Source organism: Oncorhynchus kisutch, linkage group LG8, assembly GCF_002021735.2.
Source record: "Oncorhynchus kisutch isolate 150728-3 linkage group LG8, Okis_V2, whole genome shotgun sequence".
Taxonomy (NCBI): Eukaryota; Metazoa; Chordata; class Actinopteri; order Salmoniformes; family Salmonidae; genus Oncorhynchus; species Oncorhynchus kisutch.
Window position 1 is genome coordinate 66,614,591 of NC_034181.2, and position 22,771 is coordinate 66,637,361.

General features: G+C 42.4%; 1 protein-coding gene across 2 annotated transcripts in view; it reads right to left on the bottom strand.

Annotated features, from left to right (window-relative positions):
- Nucleotides 1-7,608: 7,608 nt before the first annotated feature.
- Nucleotides 7,609-22,771, bottom strand: part of LOC109895389 (ubiquitin carboxyl-terminal hydrolase 10) — a 30,931-nt gene continuing 15,768 nt past the window's right edge. For both annotated transcript variants that reach the window (XM_020489044.2, XM_020489046.2), the window contains 10 exons: nt 20,163-20,254; nt 19,931-20,040; nt 19,637-19,695; nt 19,439-19,542; nt 17,879-17,978; nt 17,490-17,667; nt 16,084-16,249; nt 15,001-15,145; nt 13,943-14,008; nt 7,609-10,962 (listed from right to left, as the gene is read on the bottom strand). In XM_020489044.2, coding sequence (XP_020344633.1) covers nt 10,775-10,962; nt 13,943-14,008; nt 15,001-15,145; nt 16,084-16,249; nt 17,490-17,667; nt 17,879-17,978; nt 19,439-19,542; nt 19,637-19,695; nt 19,931-20,040; nt 20,163-20,254 — 1,208 coding nt within the window. In that variant the 3' untranslated portion in view covers nt 7,609-10,774. The remainder of the gene's footprint in view (nt 10,963-13,942; nt 14,009-15,000; nt 15,146-16,083; nt 16,250-17,489; nt 17,668-17,878; nt 17,979-19,438; nt 19,543-19,636; nt 19,696-19,930; nt 20,041-20,162; nt 20,255-22,771) is intronic.

The window sequence follows — 22,771 nt, forward strand, 5'->3', positions numbered from 1 at the left end:
AACAAGAGACCGTTATTGTGAACATGGTGGTGGCAAACAATACCATTAGACTACAATAAACCCAGAACCACATAATTGCAGACAACACAATATTCAATAACATTCACCAGGTGGGCTTGTCTACATTGGACCGTGTATTACAGCACAACCGAATCCGGATGAAACAGGTCTACAGGGTGCCATTTGAGCGAAACTCAGAGAGGGTTAAAGAACAGCGCTATGAATAAGTAAGTACTATACTGTGAATTTACTATCATATCAGCACTGTATAGACACATTACAGTACTGTAATCCAGTGTATTGTGCCTCACCATATTGACTGCTCTTGGTCTATGTCACATATTGTATTGTCTGTTTCAGAGACGTGGAGCTGGATGCCGCTGCAATTCAGCGCGTTTATATTTACATTGATGAGGCTGGCATCAACCTAGCCAAAAGAAGGGGACAGAACATTATTGGGCACCGTGACTGTCCCGGGACAGCATGGAGGAAATATCACCACGTGCTCAGCCGTTAGCCAGCAAGGCATCCTCCATCACCATGCCAACCTTGATCCTTTACAACACCGCCCTTCTCTTCACATTCCTGGACACACTACACAGCATCCTCATTCCAGCCGAGCAGAGGGGTGGACCAGAGCAGCTCAGGTATGCTGTCATCTGGGACAACGTGAGTTTCCACCGGGCTGCTCTGGTCCCCAACTGGTTCATCGACCTCCCACAATTTATTGTTCTTTGCCTCCCACCATATTCCCCATTGCTAAACCCAAATGAATATTTTTTTCCGGCATGGCGATGGAAGGTGTATGACCACCATCCCCTCGCACACATGCCTCTTGTCCAGGCAATGGAGGAGGCATGTGGTGAAGTTGATATGGGGGCTTTCGGCGGCTGGATCCGTCACTCCAGAATATTCTTTCCCCTCTGTTTAGCCAGGGAGAACATCGCTTGCGATGTAGATGAGGTGCTGTGAGCCAGACCAAAACAGGAGGCAGGATGGAGCCTAATGTATTTTTTCTTACATTTTGCATGTTTTTGTAGTTTTTTATTTTGAGTTTTGAAACAATGATCCACTTTCATTTTACATTTTTGTACAGAAAACCCATTCTTACTGAATGTTTTTCCTGGTTTTCTCCTGTTGGGTCTGGAAAGTGTTAGATACAAAAAAAGTATTCAAAAAAATACTGCATTTTGGAAATAAATGACGAAGTTTTTGTTACTGTATGGCATTTGTCTCGGCCCATTTATGTATATTTCAGAGGTATACATTAATGCAACAATGCAAAAGGCATAAACCTACTGATGGGATATTCATAGCAGTGTTTGTGTTGAGCACCTCAGTGTGTTGGTTAGTAGACAGATCTATTCATGACGCACGTCATTTTGATGCTAAAAAAACATTTTGGAAAGAGGTGAAACAGTTTGATTGCAGTGTCTGCTTTTGCTCGAGATTTGTAAAGTTTTGAACTTTGTGTTTGTGGTTTTGTGTTTAGAGTTTTGGGAAATTGGTCCAAAGATTCAGCAAACATGCGCAAACAATTGTGGAAAACTAATATAGTTTCTAGTCCTGAGAATAGGCTCACATGTTATGAGAGGCAGAACAGCCAGAGGGTTCTTTTCACCACAATGAATGGTGCCATGAAAAGAAGGCAAAGTCTAAACCTGTTACCGGTATACTGAATAATTGACATTGAACATTCAAACAATCTCCACAGGCTTGATGGTTGTGTGATTTATGTCCACCAGAGGGCACTATTCCCTGAGACCTGTAGGAAGAGATGTGGACTGAGGAAGAGGATCACTTTCAGAATCAAACTTCAGATAGAATTGAGTCCTTACAGATTTAATTTGAGTGGGGATTATTCACATCCTAGACTGTATCTGGGGGTTCAAAGCCAAATGAGAAAGGTGACTCAAACATCCTCCCATCTGTGTCAGTTCGAGCACTGCTCTTCATTATCATGCAATCCACCATGGATCTGGAAATCTCCAGCGTTTCATAAAACTCAGGTAACAGGATGCCAACCATGACCTTGACTGAATGGGCCTTTGTCCAGGTGCCACGCTACACTGAGAAGCACAGGGGGGGTTCACATTTACCTCAGCAGTATTTCAGAACACCCTTCTGCTCTGCTCATACCCCTGCTCTGGAGTTTATTGGCGAGGGGGGGGGGATCCTTCGAATCCCGGTCGCCATGGGTTTGTTTCCCTAGCGACTAAGGGGGGCACTGTGGAATCTCTGAACAGGGGGCACTGAGATGGTGAGGGAGAAATGTAGCCAGAGGGGGAGGGAGGGGGTGAATGGGGGGGTAATGGGGTACACAGTGTGACTGAACCAAATGAGACTGGGTGAATATGGGCTGTTCTAAAAGAACATGAAAGATGCTCCACATACAGTAGATAGGAAATAAGACATCCATGATAGTTTAGGCTGGGAAATGTAGGACTGCAGCATATGGGACTTGATGGTGAACAAGAGGGTGGGAGTATCACAGAGGGCAAAGTGGCAAGTCTCTTGGGGCTCAGCCATTGGAGTGAGGAGCCAAGGGGGCTATAGGGAGAGGTCTGCGTAGCTGGAGGGCACAGGGACCATCACAGCACCAGAGAAGGGAGTGCATGCCTGGGATTCCAGTCTCAAGGTCTACAGTTTGTTTGACTGGATCAGGATAGTCCTGTGCAACACACAGTGGAGGGGGGCGAAAGTAACCGTTACTGCTCATTACCATTCAAACGCAAATGACTGAATTGTGTATGCAATTCAGAAGAGAAACTTTAAAACTATGTGATTCCCCCTACGAGTTCACTGGTTACTACAGACAGGACATGGTTGTCTCAAATTGCATAGTTTTCTGGAGCCAAGACAAATGAGTCTGAAAATAAGGACTGAGGTGGTTAGGGGACAGGTTTGGGGAGGCTATGGTGTTGATATGGATGTATGTAACCACACACATTTTTTCTATGGGTAGATTTAATTTCTCTCCTGCACTACATCTCTCCATCCTTCATAAAGAATGGGGGAATTTGCACTCAGCCCCCATATAGGAGAGTTCTGAACTTCATGTTCACTCAATGTTCTAAGCACTTCTGATTCAGCCATCCCTCACTAGACCATCTCTCCCTGACGCGTCAAACCTCTGTGGCACAGGCAATGGTGCTAGTTTTAAATCGTCACAGGTAATGTTAAAGTATCTCCTAGAAGGTTGAAACATTACTTTACAACCCCTGCCTACATGTAGTAGCCCCTGTTTTAAGTGTACATTCATGCCAGGGTTTGCACAGCAACATGCCCATTACAAATGACTGACTTTTAAAAAATGTGTGTTCCGGCTATAAACATCCACTCATGCCATAAAAATGGAAGAGATAAAACAAGCTCCCTTACATCCTATAATTTTCTCTGTGTGGCTGAAAGAGACACTTCTGAGTATATAGGTGGTCCATCACTGGGTGCCCAGGGCTGCAATCCCCCCCCCCCCTATAAAGATGATCTTTAGCTGTGCAGTGACATTAACAAGAAAAATACCACACTTAATTACATGTTCAAGTCTGAGAGCAAAACCTGCACCCTGCAAAAGGCCAAATTATAGCAAGAAAAACAGAGGGGGCAAAATCTGAAATGATGGGCCTGCTTGTATAAACCAAACAGAAGCAAGCTCACGTCCCTGAAACAGACTGTAGTCAGGACACAGAGGCAGCCAGCTTGACCACAGTCCTGGTCAGGGGGAGAACAGCTACAGCATACTGTAAATACTGCACATCATATACTGTAGGTGAAAACTAAATGAGGAATGAGACCATGGGTGGTTATTTCTAGATATCGGTAGGCTACAATACAGGTGATTATTAATAGAATGGCTACAATACATGCAATATATACAGTGAGGGTTGGTTTCTACTTCATTTCATGTATGTCAACCTGTTCTCAAAGCACTTCGTATTATTCTGTATGTGAATCCGAGACAATCAATTTAGTTTAATATGTTAAGTTTCGTATGGTACATATTAATTTGTGGATGTTCATCACCCATTTCGTATCATATGTTAAGAATTACAATTCGTATTAAACATGTTATGTATTTGCAAAATGTACAATATGCTAGGCATTTGATGATGTGTAACGAATTCTATCTAGGAGGCTAACGTTAGCTAGACTAGGGGTTAAGTTAAGAAGTTATGTTAAAGGGTTAAGGTTAGCTAAAAGGGTTAAGGTTAGGGTTAGCTAACATGCTAAGTAGTAAGTAGTTGAAAACTTGTTAATTTGCTAAAATGGCATGATGAGATTCAAACTCGCAACCTTTGGGTTACTTGACGTATGCGTTATACGCCCCACCTATCCACGCCGACCAACCACCCTACTTTCGTTTTTGCCTTAAGTAACCATCTCTCTTACGTAACAATACTAGAGGTCGACGATTAATCGGAATGGCCGATTAATTAGGCCCGATTTCAAGTTTTCACAACAATCGGTAATCGGGATTTTTGGACACCGATTACATTGCACTCCACGAGGAGACTGCGTGGCGGGCTGACTACCTGTTACGAGAGTGCAGCAAGAAGTCAAGGTAAGTTGCTAGCTAGCATTAAACTTATCTTATAAAAAACAATCTTAACATAATCACTAGTTAACTACACATGGTTGATGATATTACTAGTTTATCCTGCGTTGCATATAATCGATGCGGTGCCTGTTTATTTATCATCGATTTACAGCCTACTTTGCCAAACGGGTGATGGATTTTCCAAGCACATTGGCAAAACATTTTATAAATTTTTTTAAATCGCTGTCGTTGCACCAATGTGTACTTAACCATAAACGTCAATGCCTTTCTTAAAATCAATACACAAACCTGCATATTTAGTTAATATTGCCTGCTAACATGAATTTAGTTTAACTAGGGAAATTGTCACTTCTCTTGCGTTCTGTGCAAGCAGTCAGGGTATATGCATCAGTTTGGGCAGCCTGGCTCGCTGCGAACTGTGTGAAGACCATTTCTTCCTAACAAAGACCATAATTCATTTGCCAGAATTGTACATAATCATGACATAACATTGAAGGTTGTGCAATGTAACAGCAATATTTAGACTTAGGGATGCCACCTGTTAGATAAAATACGGAATTGTTTCGTATTTCACTGAAAGAAAAAGTTTTGTTTTCAAAATATTTTCCGGATTTGACCATATTAATGACCTAAGGCTCGAATTTCTGTGTTATACACTGCTCAAAAAAATAAAGGGAACACTAAAATAACACATCCTAGATCTGAATGAATGAAATATTCTTATTAAATACTTTTTTCTTTACACAGTTGAATGTGCTGACAACAAAATCACACAAAAATGATAAATGGAAATCAAATTGATCAACCCATGGAGGTCTGGATTTGGAGTCACACTCAAAATTAAAGTAGAAAACCACACTACAGGCTGATCCAACTTTGATGTAATGTCCTTAAAACAAGTCAAAATGAGGCTCAGTAGTGTGTGTGGCCTCCACGTGCCTGTATGACCTCCCTACAACGCCTGGGCATGCTCCTGATGAGGTGGCAGATGGTCTCCTGAGGGATCTCCTCCCAGACCTGGACTAAAGCATCCGCCAACTCCTGGACAGTCTGTGGTGCCACGTGGCATTGGTGGATGGAGCGAGACATGATGTCCCAGATGTGCTAAATTGGATTCAGGTCTGGGGAACGGGCGGGCCAGCCCATAGCATCAATGCCTTCCTCTTGCAGGAACTGCTGACACACTCCAGCCACATGAGGTCTAGCATTGTCTTGCATTAGGAGGAACCCAGGGCCAACCGCACCAGCATATGGTCTCACAAGGGGTCTGAGGATCTCATCTCGGTACCTAATGGCAGTCAGGCTACCTCTGGCGAGCACATGGAGGGCTGTGCGGCCCCCCAAAGAAATGCCACCCCACACCATGACTGACCCACCACCAAACCGGTCATGCTGGAGGATGTTGCAGGCAGCAGAACGTTCTCCACGGCGTCTCCAGACCGTCACATGTGCTCAGTGTGAACCTGCTTTCATCTGTGAAGAGCACAGGGCGCCAGTGGCGAATTTGCCACTCTTGGTGTTCTCTGGCAAATGAAAAACGTCCTGCACGGTGTTGGGCTGTAAGCACAACCCCCACCTGTGGATGTCGGGCCCTAATACCACCCTCATGAAGACTGTGTCTGACCGTTTGAGCAGACACATGCACATTTGTGGCCTGCTGGAGGTCATTTTGCAGGGCTCTGGCAGTGCTGCTCCTGCTCCTCCTTGCACAAAGGCGGAGGTAGCGGTCCTGCTGCTGGGTTGTTGCCCTCCTACGGCCTCCTCCACGTCTCCTGATGTACTGGCCTGTCTCCTGGTAGCGCCTCCATTGCCTGGACACTACACTGACAGACACAGCAAACCTTCTTGCCACAGCTCGCATTGATGTGCCATCCTGGATGAGCTGCACTACCTGAGCCACTTGTGTGGGTTGTAGACTCCGTCTCATGCTACCACTAGAGTGAAAGCACCGCCAGAATTCAAGAGTGACCAAAACATCAGCCAGGAAGCATAGGAACTGAGAAGTGGTCTGTGGTTATCACCTGCAGAACCACTCCTTTATTGGGGGTGTCTTGCTAATTGCCTATAATTTCCACCTGTTGTCTATTCCATTTGCACAACAGCATGTGACATTTGTCAATCAGTGTTGCTTCCTAAGTGGACAGTATGATTTCACAGAAGTGTGTTTGACTTGGAGTTACATTGTGTTGTTTAAGTGTTCCCTTTATTTTTTTGAGCAGTGTATTATAATTAAGTCTATGATTTGATAGAGCAGTCTGACTGAGCTGTGGTAGGCAGCAGCAGGCTCGTAAATATTCATTCAAACAGCACTTTCCTGCATTTGCCAGCTCTTCGCTGTGCTTCAAGCATTGCGCGGTTTATGACTTCAAGCCTATCAACTCCCGAGATTAGTCTGACAATACTATAGTGCCAAAAAGAACATCCAATAGTCAAAGGTATATGAAATACAAATGGTGTGGAGAGAAAAGTCCTAGAATTCCTACAATAACTGCAACCGAAAACTTCTTACCCGGGAATATTGAAGACTCATGTTAAGGAACCATCAGCTTTCATGTTCTCAAGTTCTGAGCAAGGAACTTGTATAAAAAAAGCTAACACGGCAAATATTGCACTTTTACTATCTTCTCCAACAGAAGATAGTAATTGCATTATTTGTTCCAAATTGAACAGGTTTCATTATTTATTTGAGACTAAATTGATTGATGTATTATATTAAGCTAAAAAATAAATAAAAAGTGTTCCTTCCGTATTGTTGTAATTGTCATTATTACAAATATATATATTTTTTTAAAATTGTGTCCGCTTTTTTTTGGGGTCCTCCAATAATCAGTTTCGGCGTTGAAAAATCATAATCGGTCTACCTCTAGACCATACCATACTAATTTGAGTGTCTTGGATTCATATTTACTATGTTATGTCCAGTCTATGAGACCAGGCTGTTATTGTGACATTGTCTGTACTAGGGCAGTTGAAGGTGTGTAGAGACTACAGATGTTAGGAGTACTAGAAGAAAGCTAAGCAGTCTTCTGACTACACCATTAACAAACTGCTTCGGTTTTCCACAATCTTTTATTTGAACAATAAACAAAAAGAGTAGAATGCTGGAGGATTGAGATTAAAAGACAGCATATAGTTTTCAGCTTGATATCCCAACACAAGCCCTCAGCAGACAACCGTGTTAGGAAGCACAAACTAAATAGAACGACATCATTGAAGCGATTCGCCAGCACATATCCTGACCATAATCATAAAAAAGACTCAGGGATAAAATGTGTACAACAGAAAGCTTTCTGAAAGCTTTAGTGTCTGTTTCAAACCATCTTCTTCAAAACATTTTTCAGGGGGGAAAGAAAAACAAATCAAACCAACATTGTCACAATGAGTATCAGATATGACCACATAGCCATCAGCACAATTGAACTAACACTTATACGGAGTTTTATAATGATCTGAACATATCAGCTCAATTTCCTCATATGGAATGACTGAGGCATGCCGATTGAATGAATCATGAGCTGTGGCAACAGAACCTGATGCAGAGGTGAAACCAAAATTAGACAGAAGCATTAGCGCAATTATGAAAGCCAACAGGGTCAATGTGAAGTATCCTTTGGTTTCACTTGGAGATAAAAAAACAAAAAAAACTTTACATACCCATAAGTAATAAGCAAATGACTTGTGGGAACCAAATTCTGCACGGTTTAGACTACAAAATTGCAGTCATTAACATAACACACATTTTTCAGGACAAAATATTCAACGCTAATTCATGGGAAGGGAATTGTGGCCAATTTAAATGACACTGCTCCAAACTCAATAGTGTGCAACACAGAAATTGCACATGGTAAGATAACTATTTCCATTACTCAGAGTTTCCAGTCATTTCAAATAAAAGGGGATACAGGTATATTGAATAAGTCTCTGCTACCATCAGTGAGAGAACTACAAAGTGAGAAATGGGATAAAATAAGCTCTTCCTGTTGGATCTAAAATGCATGCTCTGCTATTCCAATGTGGGAAAAATGATTTCGCACTGCCCCAACCTTCCAGTGGTCCGAAATTGGAAAGTGTGAGAGCCGCCTTACCAAAAGACCCATTCGCAGTTGTGTACCTCGCTTTATCTAATGGCCAAGTGTGTGTGCACACGTAGTGTGTATGTGAGAAAGTGTATACAGTATGTGAAAGATCTTTAGAAAATGGTCTTTGCCCATTAAGGACATAGAGTATACAAGGGTAAACCACAATGCACCAAGTCTTCAGCAAAGGAATGTACCAGTTATGTTCTTTTTGTAAAGGATTAAATACTGACAGATTCTGACATTGGTTTGTTTGAAATGTCCCTTAAGATTAAACTATGGATCAAACGTAAAGGAAAAAAAAAATCTATATATGATCAAGCAAAGACCTTGTCCAATTTATTCATTGTTGTGCTTTACCTTGGGAAATTTCGCTCAAATATCAATTTAGATGACATATAGTATAATTCTGGGGAAACGGTATTATGGTATTATTGAACAAATGAAAAATAAAATTTAAGCGAAACTCAAAACACAATCAATGAATAATAATGATGATGCAAAAGCAAGGTCTCAAACAAAAACAAACATGATTTCCTTTTGTGGGCATTTGTTGTGGGGGATTTCATTTCTAGAGCCAAGCAGCAGATGTGATCCACTTCCCCTCAACATGGACAGTCTCTCTCGCTGGAAAGGAACTGCACTCAGCCACAAAAGAGGAAATGCAAAGGTCAGGTACATTCCCATAAACTTTACAGACATTTGACTTACAGTTGTCACACTCACTGGGTTGGACTTGTACATTGAGTGGAGATTTGGATTAGAAAGCTTTGCACTGCGAACCTAAGGCAGCCCCCTTTTTCTGGTGAGTTGGGGGGTAAGGGGTCATGTGGCTGTTGTAACTCTACAACGGCAGACTGCCTATACATAGATGGAACCTTTAGACCAGAACAAGGAAAAAATGATAAATGAAGGATGGAGGGGGGAAAGGATAGGGAAAAAATGAACAAGGGCTGGTGCTTGTGGTGGAATCTCAGTCTTCACTGGCATCTCTCTAGAGTACTCAGAAATCCTTAGAACTAACAGCCACTCAGGGAGCCAAACAAGGTGACACTCAACTTGATTCAATGTCTTTTTTTTTCTTCTTTTTTTTTTTTTACAGTTTTAAATCTTAAAATATCTGCAAGTGTGCATTAGCACATCCACATCTTGTTATTGATCAGATATATTATACGTGCACAGTAGCTTCTTTTTTTAATCATTTAAATCCTAAAGCGCATTAAAATTGTTTAGATATTCTTTCTAATTCTACACCCAGAAAACACAAGGTTCTTTCAAACAAAGCTGTTTAGTTTCAGCACACTGTAGCAGCACCTCTTCTCCTGTAATTGTTTCTATTTTTTTGATGGCTCAAGTTTTACCTAGATTTAAAAGCATCAGGAAAGTGAGGAAGGTGGAGAAGTAAGAAGAGATGGTGGCCATGAAGAGCATCTTGCCTCTGGAGTTAAAGAGACTCATTTGATAATGTTTTGCTGTTTGCTGGTGCTGGGCCTTTTTCGATGCACTCTGACAAAATTTCAACAGGTGTTTAAACTGCTGCAAATTCATTAGGACAAATCCCCTTGCTAAAAGGCAAAACACTGATTATTTTATGCCATTTTCAACAACAACAGAAAGAAAGATTGAAAAAAAAAAGTAGATTAACAAAAAAAAAAGGATGACTTCTCTCCAGCAGCCCAACCGGACATCTGCAGCCTGGTGTTGTAGATAGATAGTTCGTCCTGTGGGTAAAGTACCAACTGTTCCCAGTCTGAACGAGGCTGTAGGTTCAGAGGCGAGTCTCAAGGTCCCCTCCCCTCAGTCCATTCAACAGTCTCTCCTCTCAGCATTAAAAAAAACAGCAGTGGCACACAGAGAAGAGGAAGCCATCACAGGGAAAATATTTTACAACGTGTCCTTTTTCCCTCTAATTCTTTCAAAAAAAGATAAAAGGAAAAAAGGCATTGTTGGAAACGCTGGCTCTCTGGAAAAGCAGGGGCGAGGGGGAGGAAGAAAATCTTGCAAGAAGTTGGGCAGTGTTCCTGTTCATTAGTTTGTATGTATGCATGTGTATGTGCACTTGAGTGTGTATGTGTGTAGTGGGAGTGTATGTGTAAATCGAGTGTTCCTCTGAGTGTGCATGAACGTGTGTGTGTGGTGTCTACAGCAGGTCGACGCGACGGTAGTACAGCAGGTAGGCAGTGCGCTCGGCAGTCTGCTTCACCACCTGGTACTGGTTGATGACCTTCACTGACTGGTCGTCAATGCGCAGCCAGCCGTTCAGACCGATGTGGAAGACATCCGTGGTGTAATGGCCGCCTGTAGCGCTGTTCCCATGGTGATAGACAACTGCGACAGGGACACACAAAATGGAAGCTTTTCAGAGGCGGAAATCAGACTGAAACGAGGAAAAATGCACTTACATGTTTGTCTCACCAAGTTATCTTAAGAGGTATGCACTAACTGGATAAGAGTGTCTGCTAAATGACTAAAATGTCCAAATGAAAAAGTAATTCTGGTATCTGGTTCTGGCTACACAAGGTCAGAGCCAGTAACTAACTACTGATATCAGAAACTTTCTGGAGCACCCTAGGCATGTAGACCAGGGTTGCTAGCCTTACAGAGAGGCCACCATTTCAGTGTGTTATTGATGTAGGCATTAAATATGTTGTAAGCAAACTTCTATTATAATTCTTTCACATATCTGATCAAGTGTCGTAAGAATTCTTGGCAATGCATCAATCATGACCAAATGTAAAAACCTAAGTATATACAGCAGGAGAATGTGGAAAGAAAATAACATTGTCCATTCTGTGCCCGTATTTACAGGCTGGCAACACGTGTTCCAAAATGGACTTAACGCCCTTAAAGTGAAACACTACGATACCATGAAGACCACGTTTAAAAGTGGGCTTCGGATTTAAGCCACAGTGACAGTTATTACCAGGCAGAAATAACTAATTAAGTTGAGTAAACATGCCAATCTTGTTAGATCCGTTTGATTTGGACACAGAACTAGATTCAGGCGGTAACTCATTCTTTGTACTGAAACCATAAGCTACTATAGGCAAGGAGTAACATCATTACCCCCTCATCTGACAACAGATATGTGCAACCACAACTGAATGGTTGGTTTAACTGGAGGGAAACGAGAAATACCCGTGTGTAGTTGAGACAACTTTCCCCCTAAGTGCTTGATTGCATAGGTTCACCTTTTCACTGGCGGCAGAATTTTAAAGTGGAATGAATGAAGTTTCCAAAGGCGCTTATATTACATATTTACTATACTGTTATGTTATCATATTACACACTGTAGCATGAGACCTTTTCATCAAAACTTTCTCCGTCCCATGGGCCAGATGGTCAGAGACTAGGCAAAACTTTCTCCGTCCCATGGGCCAGATGGTCAGAGACTAGGCAAAACTTTCTCCGACCCATGGGCCAGATGGTCAGAGACTAGGCAAAACTTTTACCTCCAGGATCTTACAGTAAAAGATTAACTGCACCGCTATAGCAACAGTTGCTAGGGGTTACTCTACTAACATATTTTTGACAAGTAAGGAAAGACTTTTTCTGGTCTGAAAGGAAAATAAACGGCTGAAGACAATTTACCTCCAAACTACAGGGAGATTAAAAGGACCCCCATATCCACAGTGGAGGTTGTCTCTGTTTAAACTGGTCAGTGAGGCGTGAAGAGAGAGGAGGAGGGGGCAAGAGAACTACATGCTGAATGAGCTGCTGGAAATAACAGTTAACTGAACACTGGCCACTCACACCTACACCAGACAGCAGCACAGTGGAGATGTTTTCATTGAGCAGGCAGAGCTCCCTAATGAAGGCTCACTTTTATTCCCTTTGGTCCTGCCAGGGAGGAGGTTATAGGGGTGGGCAGGGCTGTGGTAAAGTCTGGGGCAATGCTCTAGTCTAGAAAACACTTCACATGCACCTTTCTCCATAGACAAATCATAATACTGTCCAGTACATTAAACAGGTATGTTAACACTCTAGAATTTGGTAGGGCATAGAGAAATTAGCAGAAACAGCATTTTGCTCCCACTAAAAGTTTCTAAACATGGTTTGAGTCAACCTTTCCTGAAATTGACCCTTCGCTAAGCCCCGCCCGCATCCCTTGGTTACCGTTAAAGAAACAGACTACACCTTGCTAGTCAGGAAACTTGGGTAGGCTATGTTGTGGTGGACTGTCATTAGAATTTCTTCATAGGAACCTGGTAAAATTATGTTTATAGTGTAACTAAATGGCTCTGAATTCACTGTCAGCATGCAGTCAAAGCTATAACACTTTTTGGAGCTAAATAGATCTTTCAAATCTTATCCTGATGGCGACAGCAGATTCACAACATTGCTAACTTATCTAACTAACATACATTAAGTGGTTGGCTAGCTAGCTAGCTAGCATGAGCAATGTTTGGTGGTCAATGAGACAGAACTACCTATGAACTACATAGACAGAACTACCTATGTAACAAAAGTATCATTTCAGATTTGATAAATTGGGGCGGCAGGGTAGCCTAGTGGTTAGAGCGTTGGACTAGTAACTGGAAGGTTGCAAGTTCAAATCCCCAAGCTGACAAGGCACAAATCTGTCGTTCTGCCCCTGAACAGGCAGTTAACCCACTGTTCCTAGGCCGTCATTGAAAATAAGAATTTGTTCTTAACTGACTTGCCAGGTTAACTAGAAATAAAGGTAAAATAAAAAAATAAAACAGGCTCTGTATTTCAGGAATCACAGTACCAAGTAGTATTCTATTATTTAGCCATTTAATTGCTAGTATTATTTTTAAATAATGAAAACTCAAGTTTTTGATATAGCCCTCATTGCCATTCATGAGATTTTAGTGTGAGCTTGTCTGAGGAGTGGGACTTGACAACTATTGCTTTCCATTGATTGCTGAAAATGATTGGGTGTGGCTTAGTGAAGGGTCAAATGAGTAGTCCAAAACATAACATTTTTCCAAGAACAAAGTCATGACTCGGAGAAGTTCAATCTGCTTCTTATCAAAAACACAGTTGCCGAAGCAAGACTTCCAAGGTAGCTCAACATTATCAGTCACTGAGATAGCATGTGGAGTAAACAGAGTATGAAAGGAAACCCCAGTGCGAGTCTGAACACATCGAAAGAGAATCCTATGAACTATTGAACTTAATGTTTGAATACATCTTATGCTTGACTATATATGTTGTTGCCTGTAGCATAGGGCCAATGCCCTATTACTGCATATAATTGAATGATTATGACCATTTGTGTGACACTGTGGGTGTAGAAGGAGAGGTCTGTAGTTGATCATAAATCAGTATATATAGTACATACCTGCAAAGAGCCTGTAGGTTCTTTGGCCTTTGAATATTTTACTCCGCACCCCTGAAGAGAGAAGATCTAAGGAGAGACATATTAATATAGTACAGCCAGATCACAGAGAGATACAAAATGTATAAGATACTCCCTCAGTGCACCATCAATTATAGTTATTTGGGTCTGTGTGCCATGAAAGCCAGCCTGTCTAAATAAAGGTGGCTATAAAAATACACCAGCGTAGCGTTTGGTAAATCGTACGCAGAATGCTGGCAGGCTGCCACTCATGCCAAACCAAAATAAAGCCTACTTTTTAGAATTTATACACCGCAGGAGACCCAACACGCTGGACCCAGTTTACATTGGAACGAACCAGGGATTCTCTTCACATTCTGATGCTTATTCTGTAAATCTACAGTACTAATATCCTCAAGCTCCTGGGACCTTGTCTGTGGGGATTTGGTAGACGTGCCGTTAGGATTACTTACAGAAAGCCCACATGAACATCCTACATGGGACAGATGGAAACAGAGGCTCCCTCAGATATTAATGACATGTTGACCTGACATGGTATTTTGGGGGGGGGGGGGGTCCTCTATAAATATTTCCTCCGTGTGCTGTGGGTTCAGGGCTTGTAGGGTAGACCGGGCAGAGCAGTAAACATAGGCAGGCTGGCTGGCCAGCACAGGACTGATGAGGTGTAAAGTTGTGTGAGGTTGGGTGTTTGGGCTGAATGAGGAGGCCTTTAACGGTATGAGGTCAACCCACAAATCATCTCTCCCTGCCGCCGATGACGACTTCCCAGCACTTTGCCGGCACCCTCGTTTAAATACGCAATGTCAGATAAGTGAGCTAAACCTGTGTGTGTCTAACTAGGACTCAGATTGTGGAAAGACTAGTCTTTACTGGAATATGATCAGATGCTGACTGAAGTGTGTTATGAACGATTGCCTTTCTCACCCAGGGTTCAGAGAGCTTCACACACATTCAATAGTGTTAATTCAATAATTGGGGCATGTGTTTTAAGTGGGGACTTCAATCAATGGTTTGTGGAGGCTTTTCAGTGATTCATGTACCTTTGCTGATCTCCAGGTCTACAGGGTAATCAATGTTCTTGATCAGTTTCTGACAGCCTCCAGTCTTCTCAAACACAAATCTCTTGAGATGGAGCACCAGCACTGGCGGGAGCTCCTCTAGGGTCACTCTCCGGCTGATCTCAATCTGCAAACACAAGAGAGATGATCAAACTGAGCCAGTGGACTATTGGACACAGTGGCACCACATCAAACAGCTAATATTAACCAGTACAGGATCTCCCAATTTATCCAGGGATTAGACTCTGAACAAAACCAGCACACACTGTCACACAGGCCTACACCAAGAGCCTGCTGTGAGCTTTGATCTAGTCACTTGTGAATCACTGGGGTTTTACACCTTCACTGTCAGAACCAGACAGTGACCCCAACTACCAGCTACTTCTAAAATGATATCAAGGTACAGTAACAACTGTCTTGTAAAATAAAAGCTGATGAGGTTGGTAAACAACACAGCTGTCCAACAGATGTTGCCCTCACCAGTTTTGTTTCCATACAAAAGACGCAGGCAAGGCACATTTGTCTTCTTATACTGTGGCTTTAAAACATTGTGTTTTCACCAGGCAGCTCAGTCAGAGAGGACATGAAGCATAAACAATGCTTTAGAGTCCACACGCACAACACAGTCCTCAGTCTATTAAGAGAAACAAGGTCAATGGGAAGACGATCTGTTAAGAGTCCGACTACTTCAGCCCATTAGAAGGGGCCCATCAAGGGGAGAGTGCTTTGTGTACTGGAGTGTGCTGCTGAGCATCCCAAATACTCCAGTTAAAAGAAACGAGACACCACAGTAACTAATATTCTCATTGTCTAAACACTACATTTTTTACTTTTAAATGCCAACATGCCCACATCCTTGTTTCGGATTGCAGAAGAAAAACAAATGGAAATCAATTGGAGGTTTTCAAAGCAGCATTCAAGTTTGGATCAACATACTTCAACTAATTGCATGTGGCGGAAAAACCAAGCGATTGAGCATGAAATCAGAATCACTGATATGCAAACACATCCAAGCCTTGTAATGGTTTAGTAGTAGCATTGGTGTACTGTGTGTAAGACCCTTACCTCCTGCTTGGTTTTAGTGGTGTAGCCCTGAACTGACTCCCGTGCCACCAGGGTCTCCAGGGCCTCCTGAACGGTGCGGATCTTCTCTGACTGGATGTCCAGCTGCAGGGTGAAGAAGGGCTGCAGGGTGGCTGACTCCTTAGAGTTCTGCTGGTACACCACCGACCTGCATAGGACAGAAAGTCAAATATACCCCACTTCAGACAATGAAATACAATGCATACAAGGACATTACACAAAGCTTCATACAGTAATGGGTTTTGAGTGTCTCAACTACATCTTGACCTCAGAAAACAGCATCACAGCTTTGAAGGAAAGTGTATGTGTCATACTACAGATTCGCTCTACATGTCTCTCCAAACTACACCTTTATGAATCATCTCCTCTCCTTCCTCAAATTCTCCTTAGTGGCAGAAACGGATCCAAAATGTTCAAATGGCAAAAACAACTCCAACATTCATAGCCCTCTGACAGCCATACGAGTGAAGCGGTCATGCTAATCTCTTTAAATTTTGAAAATAATTTCAACCTTGCTCCAATGATTCCCCTCAACCAACCCAATTATCCTGACTTGAGTAGCAGAAAAAGTGAATGTAACTGAACTCAGTGGGTATGTATAGTTCAACCAAGACCTTCCTGAAGGTCTGCCCTTATGTCCATTTACTTTAACTACTCTCTTTTTTCAGAGAAAAATAATCCTCTGAAGTGATCTGTAACCCAGTCAGGCCAGGCGTGTGCCAGATCAGAACCTCTGAGAGCATGTCATTTGGCCCAGGCACACCCTCACAGGTCCAAAACTTTCAAAGTTGTTTTGTGATTCTTTCTTTGCTAGAGTGTGTGTCTCACGCCTGGCTGTCCAGGCCACCGACCACAGGCCGGGCCACAATGGCTGTTATTCTGAAGAGTGCTTCTGGGGCAGAGAAAGCCCAGAGCCAGCTGGTGGCAGGCCTGTTTGGGATGGCATCCTCAGCTAAGGTTGGAGCTGGGGGCCCAGAGGTGGTGCCAGGGCAACCAGCCCAAGGGGGCCCAGATAAAGATGGCACTATACTCTCTGTTCTCCTGTCATACCAAGCACCTGTGCCACAGCCAATAAAAAGAAGGGCAAGGACACCACTGGTGCCACAGTTCTGCTGCTGGACTTTAAGAAAATAAGCTCTGGGCAGGGAGAAAAGAAACACTCAGTGGCTGACCATCACTCATGCTTCATGTGGGAGAAGCCAGGTGTCTTTCCAAGCCTCAGACTTTTCTTCCAAGGAAATAGTAGTAAAGGCTTTGGGTCCACCAAAACATTGACTTGACTATATCGTCATGAACAACATTAAGTTTCCATTATAAGCAACACCTCACATGTAAAGAAACTGTGCGTGAGTTTCCTGACACGTCACAAGTCAACGGTGTTACCCTACCGGATGTGCCCTCCGAATATGTCAGTGATAGGGGTGCGGACAAAGTCAGCTTGACGTGTAATGGAGGTCTTGTTTCGGGGGCCCACTTGCTCCCATTCGTCCTCGCTCCCCTCCTCCTTATCAGCAACATCGTCATCCACACCTGACTGGGACTCTGGGCCGTTGGGTGTGGGGGCTTCTGATCAAGACAGGAGAAGAGACAACTGATTTAGAACCACAGTCAATGGAAATCATAGAGCAGATCCAGCTTCAGCAGTGAGGCCAAAGAACATAAGGAAATTATGTGAAATGAAAATGGACTAGATCAGTTAAGTTCATAAGCAGAGAGCACGTGTAAATAGATAATTGTAAGACCTCATGCATCAGATTTAGACCATGGCACTACTTACTCTCTTCCTGAGGGGAGAAGAGCTTTTTCAAAGCCAGCATCTCCTCATGCAGTCCGTTGAGGGTGAAACCCAGGTACTCCTCCGCATCCTCCTGTCGACCCTGACAGAGAACGCACAACCATCAGCACTAATGAGACCACGGTGCCAAGAGAGCCTCCGCTCTAATGCAACACCACTGCCTCAGCTGTTACTGAGCATCAGGACAGGACATCAGTGTGCACATGGCACAGGTGAGATACAATCTAAACCGCATAGGGAATGCCTGCCTCAAAAGCTCTCTCATTCCATTTGGAATAGCTTTTTTAATTACACTTCATATGATTATGAATCAGTAATGAGTCAGCATGTCTCATGCACCAACGGATGGATATTTGTACATGTATCCATGTACTGTACCATCAGACAGGTACAGACTGAATGTCCCCGGTGCATAGACTCAAGTGTACTGACGACAATGTGGAATTTTACATAAAACCAGTGTCAGGAAACGATACAGTGTTTCAGTTTAATTGCTCTAATTCAGGGCGTGTGAAGTTATACTTAGGCTAAATATAAGCCTTCCACAACCATAAGAGCCACTAATAATTTAATTATTTTATCAAAAATAGTTCCTGATTTTTTGCAATAATCACTGATCTAGCTTACAAGTCAGTCTGTGAAAATAACATTTTTGTAACAAATTTAACCAGAACCATGTATAATGCACATTCACTAATAATTACTAACTTGTAGCAGGCATTATAGAACATTAACACAGGTCTCAAACAATCACTCAAGCCCATGTGCTACCGAGTAGCCAGTTAATCTTTATATTTCAAGTTTAGCCAACTTGGGCCTATTTGCTGGCTAACAAGGTATAATTGTTATGAACACACCGTTCTGTCTGTTTCCAACGGTTTGAAAAGCATGCTAGCCTGTCCACTTTGTTCAGACGTTGAAATCATGTAGCCTACCTTATTTCTCAGAATTAGAATTCCTTATATTTGTGTTTTATGCTTATTGCACAATTATAAAACAGACTAGACAGCTAGTTTAACAGTCTCTGGCTAAAATGCTGAACACACATTTTCCAGAACCAATGTTCATTGATACTCCTGTTAGTAGTGTCTGCTCTGTGAGCAACTTGAGGAGTTGAGACATAAAAAAGGTATCATTTAGAAAGGTTAACTTCCTCTATTACAGTAAAATAATGTCTCAATGTGTTTCAGTCTCCATATGACCAATTCTGTTGGACCAAACCACAAAATGGCAAGTTGAAAACGGTTTGTCAGAGAGGAAGAAGTGATCTCTCATCTTTGTTGTTGTGAGTGGCAGGGAGAGGGACTTAGTGTGTGTGTAAATGGTAAGGTGCACACAGCACAAAGGGAGCAAAGGAGACTAGACCAAAAATAAAACATGACAACAAGCGGACATAAAAAAAGACTTGCGATATTCTGCGCTAAAACATTCAAATGAATAAAATACATCTCCCAGTTCTAATTGCTAGTACAACCTCAGAGTACACATTACTCATTTTACAGGCCGAAGGTAAAGCTTGGTCTGGATGCCCAATGGCTTTACCTTCTCCGAGAGACTCGACTTGATGAGGGTGAGGAGTCTGTAGATGTAGTTGGGTTCAAAAGGAGCACCTGGGCGAATGTCTTTTATGATCTTTTCACCAGCAGCTACGGAAAAAGCAACAAGGAACATATCAAATGAACATCAACAGGAAATACAATAAACTCTAGCTCTTTTAGAAGATGCTGACAGACAGCTTACCTTGCTGCTTGGCTTTGGATGGCACAGGCATATTGTTGAACTCATTCACAAGCCTTACACTGGAGGGAGAAACCAGGTCAGGGAGTTGTAATCAGCAAAGGAAGTACACACCCAACCCAATGCAGCGGGAACACATTAACACCCTCTCTCAATACTCTTAACACAGTTTAACCAATTTAGTTCAGGCAGGAATTTGTTGTCGCTGCTTATTTGCACACAAACAAGACTTCTATTGATTGTGAGATTTGACTTTTAAAAACAGCCAGTCAGCTCCCAGGGAGAGAGGCTACTTACAAGTTGTCCATCATGGGTGTGGAAGTACAGGGTCTCTGGGTGTCATTGAACAGCGGAATGGACTTCAACAGGTGATACATGGGGGGGCAAGCAATCAGGGCCTGCAATGTCTTGGGGGTGGCAGTCAAGGGCAAAATCACCTCATTGGAACACTAAATACAGACATTTATTGTAATTTTGTTCATGACATGATGTGATTCAAGCATTTCACATGCAACTGAGAAAAGGATACAGCATTGATATAGCACCAGTTTCCCCTGTTGATCAGTCCTCTTGGTTGCAAAGACACTGGTTTGTGTATCAACTTCACATTCTCAATTAGTTCTGGGGATTCAAACAAGTACACATGATTTTGAACTCACATCCCTTACTAAAATCAAACAAAAAGTTCAAATAGAAGCTAGTTTGTAAACCTCAGGCAAAAAATAATATGAATTTACACCATGTGCTATATAGATCGTGTCCCTTCTTCCAACTCTGCATCATATGACAGTGGCACACAAGGCTGGTTTGTCAGAACAAGGAGATACTGTGCCACGCCTAGGAAGGGAGACTGTCACTGGCAACACAGCTTCCATGGTAACGTGGACAGACATTCCATATCAGAACACCACCACATAATCACATTATGGGAAAACAATGGGTTAAAAATAGCAAGCAGTTTTTTGATAGTTCCGCCTACTTACATATCATAATATGAACAACCTCAATGATAGAAACATGTTTTTTATAGATAACAGGTTTGCTAAAAGTGAAACAATCATTCCAGGAGAGAAGAGAAATAGTTTGCCTAAACAGTAAAGGCACACTCCAGATGAGATACGATCGTATACAGGGTTGGAAATCAAAATGAGATGTGGTAGTGGTGACAGCAGTAAGGGGTCCTATAATAGCTTCCTGTTAATTTCCTGACAGGAGCGCGCTTTCTGAGCACTGTATTGTGGGTACAAACTAAGCCTTTCCATTGAACGGTGAAGGCAACCACATGGAGCCTGGTTTAATTATTTACAGCCATAGAGCACAGGAAACCATCAGGTTTATCTAGACAGAAGCACATTAGAATGCCCAGAAGCCCTCTCTCATAAATACCTCAGATGAAAAATCCCACTTTACAAAAAGGATGACAGGCTTAAGTAACCCACTGAGAAGGCCTCTCTGTATATTTCTTCCAGACACAGGACTACATCCATGAGGCCCTGAGGAAGCCAAGGGTCATACCACTGAGTGAGACAAGCAATAATCCCGTCAAGACAAAAAAACACATTACCCAGACATGGCAATCCCCCCTTTCACAGGCTGTTAAAAACCCCCAGTGTAGTCTCAACACCTGGAGGCTGTTGTTGGGAAATTAGTAATCAGGATATGATCCTACATATCCCCTTTAATTAGGCAGTTTACAAGATCAACTCATTATGTAGCTTTGCAATTTTATTTTATATTCTGTGTGTGAGGTCAGAGATTTATCCTGCTCTAGTCTACTGCATCTAAACATCCATACGGTTGATGTCATGGTAATGGGACTTAATTAATGCTGCTCATACATTATTGGTAAAGCAGTAGCTAAAGCCCACCCTATGCCTGTATTCTCATGAATGCAGTTTGGAATAGAGGCCTTCAACATGTATTAGTATTACTGCTATATACAATGACTCTCTGACGCCAGCAAGGCCATTTGGCTACATGGGAGTCTCCCTGGGCTCACATGGCCTGCTATTCATTCCCCAGCTCCATTCATTGGTGAATTATTTGGGAAAATAGGGTGGTGAGGTAAAGCATGTCATGGAGATGTGTCATAGTAATCTGGGCCTTACCAAGCATTGAGTGTTAGCACCACCTGGTGCTCATGTGTATCAGTCTAGCTAAACGCCCCAATGGTGACACCAAGTGGATGGGAGGCTGAACTTCAGCACATGCATACAGAACATGAAAAGTGTACAAATTAATGACTATTATAATAATCAATGGATATAGTTTTGTCAACTCACTCTAGGGCTGGATTTATCTGAGTGGTTGATAGGCTGTTGGTCGACCAAGATTTTTTAAAGCCGAACAGTAGCAAATATATTGCACATGAGACACCCGTCTTATTCGCGGCCATCTCAGTGAACTAATCCATTGCGGAGGCCCAGACTAATCCATCGCAGAGGCTGCGGGGGGGATGGCACAGCTCAAGAAGGCGAGTGTGGTGGCACAATGCACGTCTCTCTCCAGAATGTGCACCCTCCTGCTAATTTGTGCACATTCATTGTTTCATAACTTAATTGTGAGAATTGTTAGGTGAAAATTGAAAAAAAGATTAATGCATTCAATATTATTATTATTCCAGTCTTTTATCGTTCTCACTGTCGGAGCGGACAGGCTATTTGCAGAGCGCACAACCTATGCTACACTTATGAGAAACAAGTTCTGGTTTATTTCATTCCATTTAAATTGAGTTGTCAATTTAGTCATTGTTATTTTCTTGGAGCGCTCCTGTCAATGTTGAGAAAGGATGCGCACCTGATTAGGCATAGAAGTAGGCCTATAGGTTACCTGGCCTGCGCGCAAATGTCGGCATATAAATGTGCCCATTTGGGGATCAGGTATTTCTGATCGTCTTAACAAACCACCACTAATGAGTCGAGGAACTTCTCAAAGTAATGTTTTCACCTCAAACAGCAAGCAAACAAAGTCTGTTTCTACATCCATTGAGAATTTCAATAATTCCTCAATGTATTTGAAAAACCTTTCCAGATCTCTCCCTTTAGATCAATGTCATGCTCTGATCCAGTGGAAACATCATAAAAATAGGCCTACCTGAATACTTCTTATCCCTTGCGCAAATAGCCTACAGCTGCATGT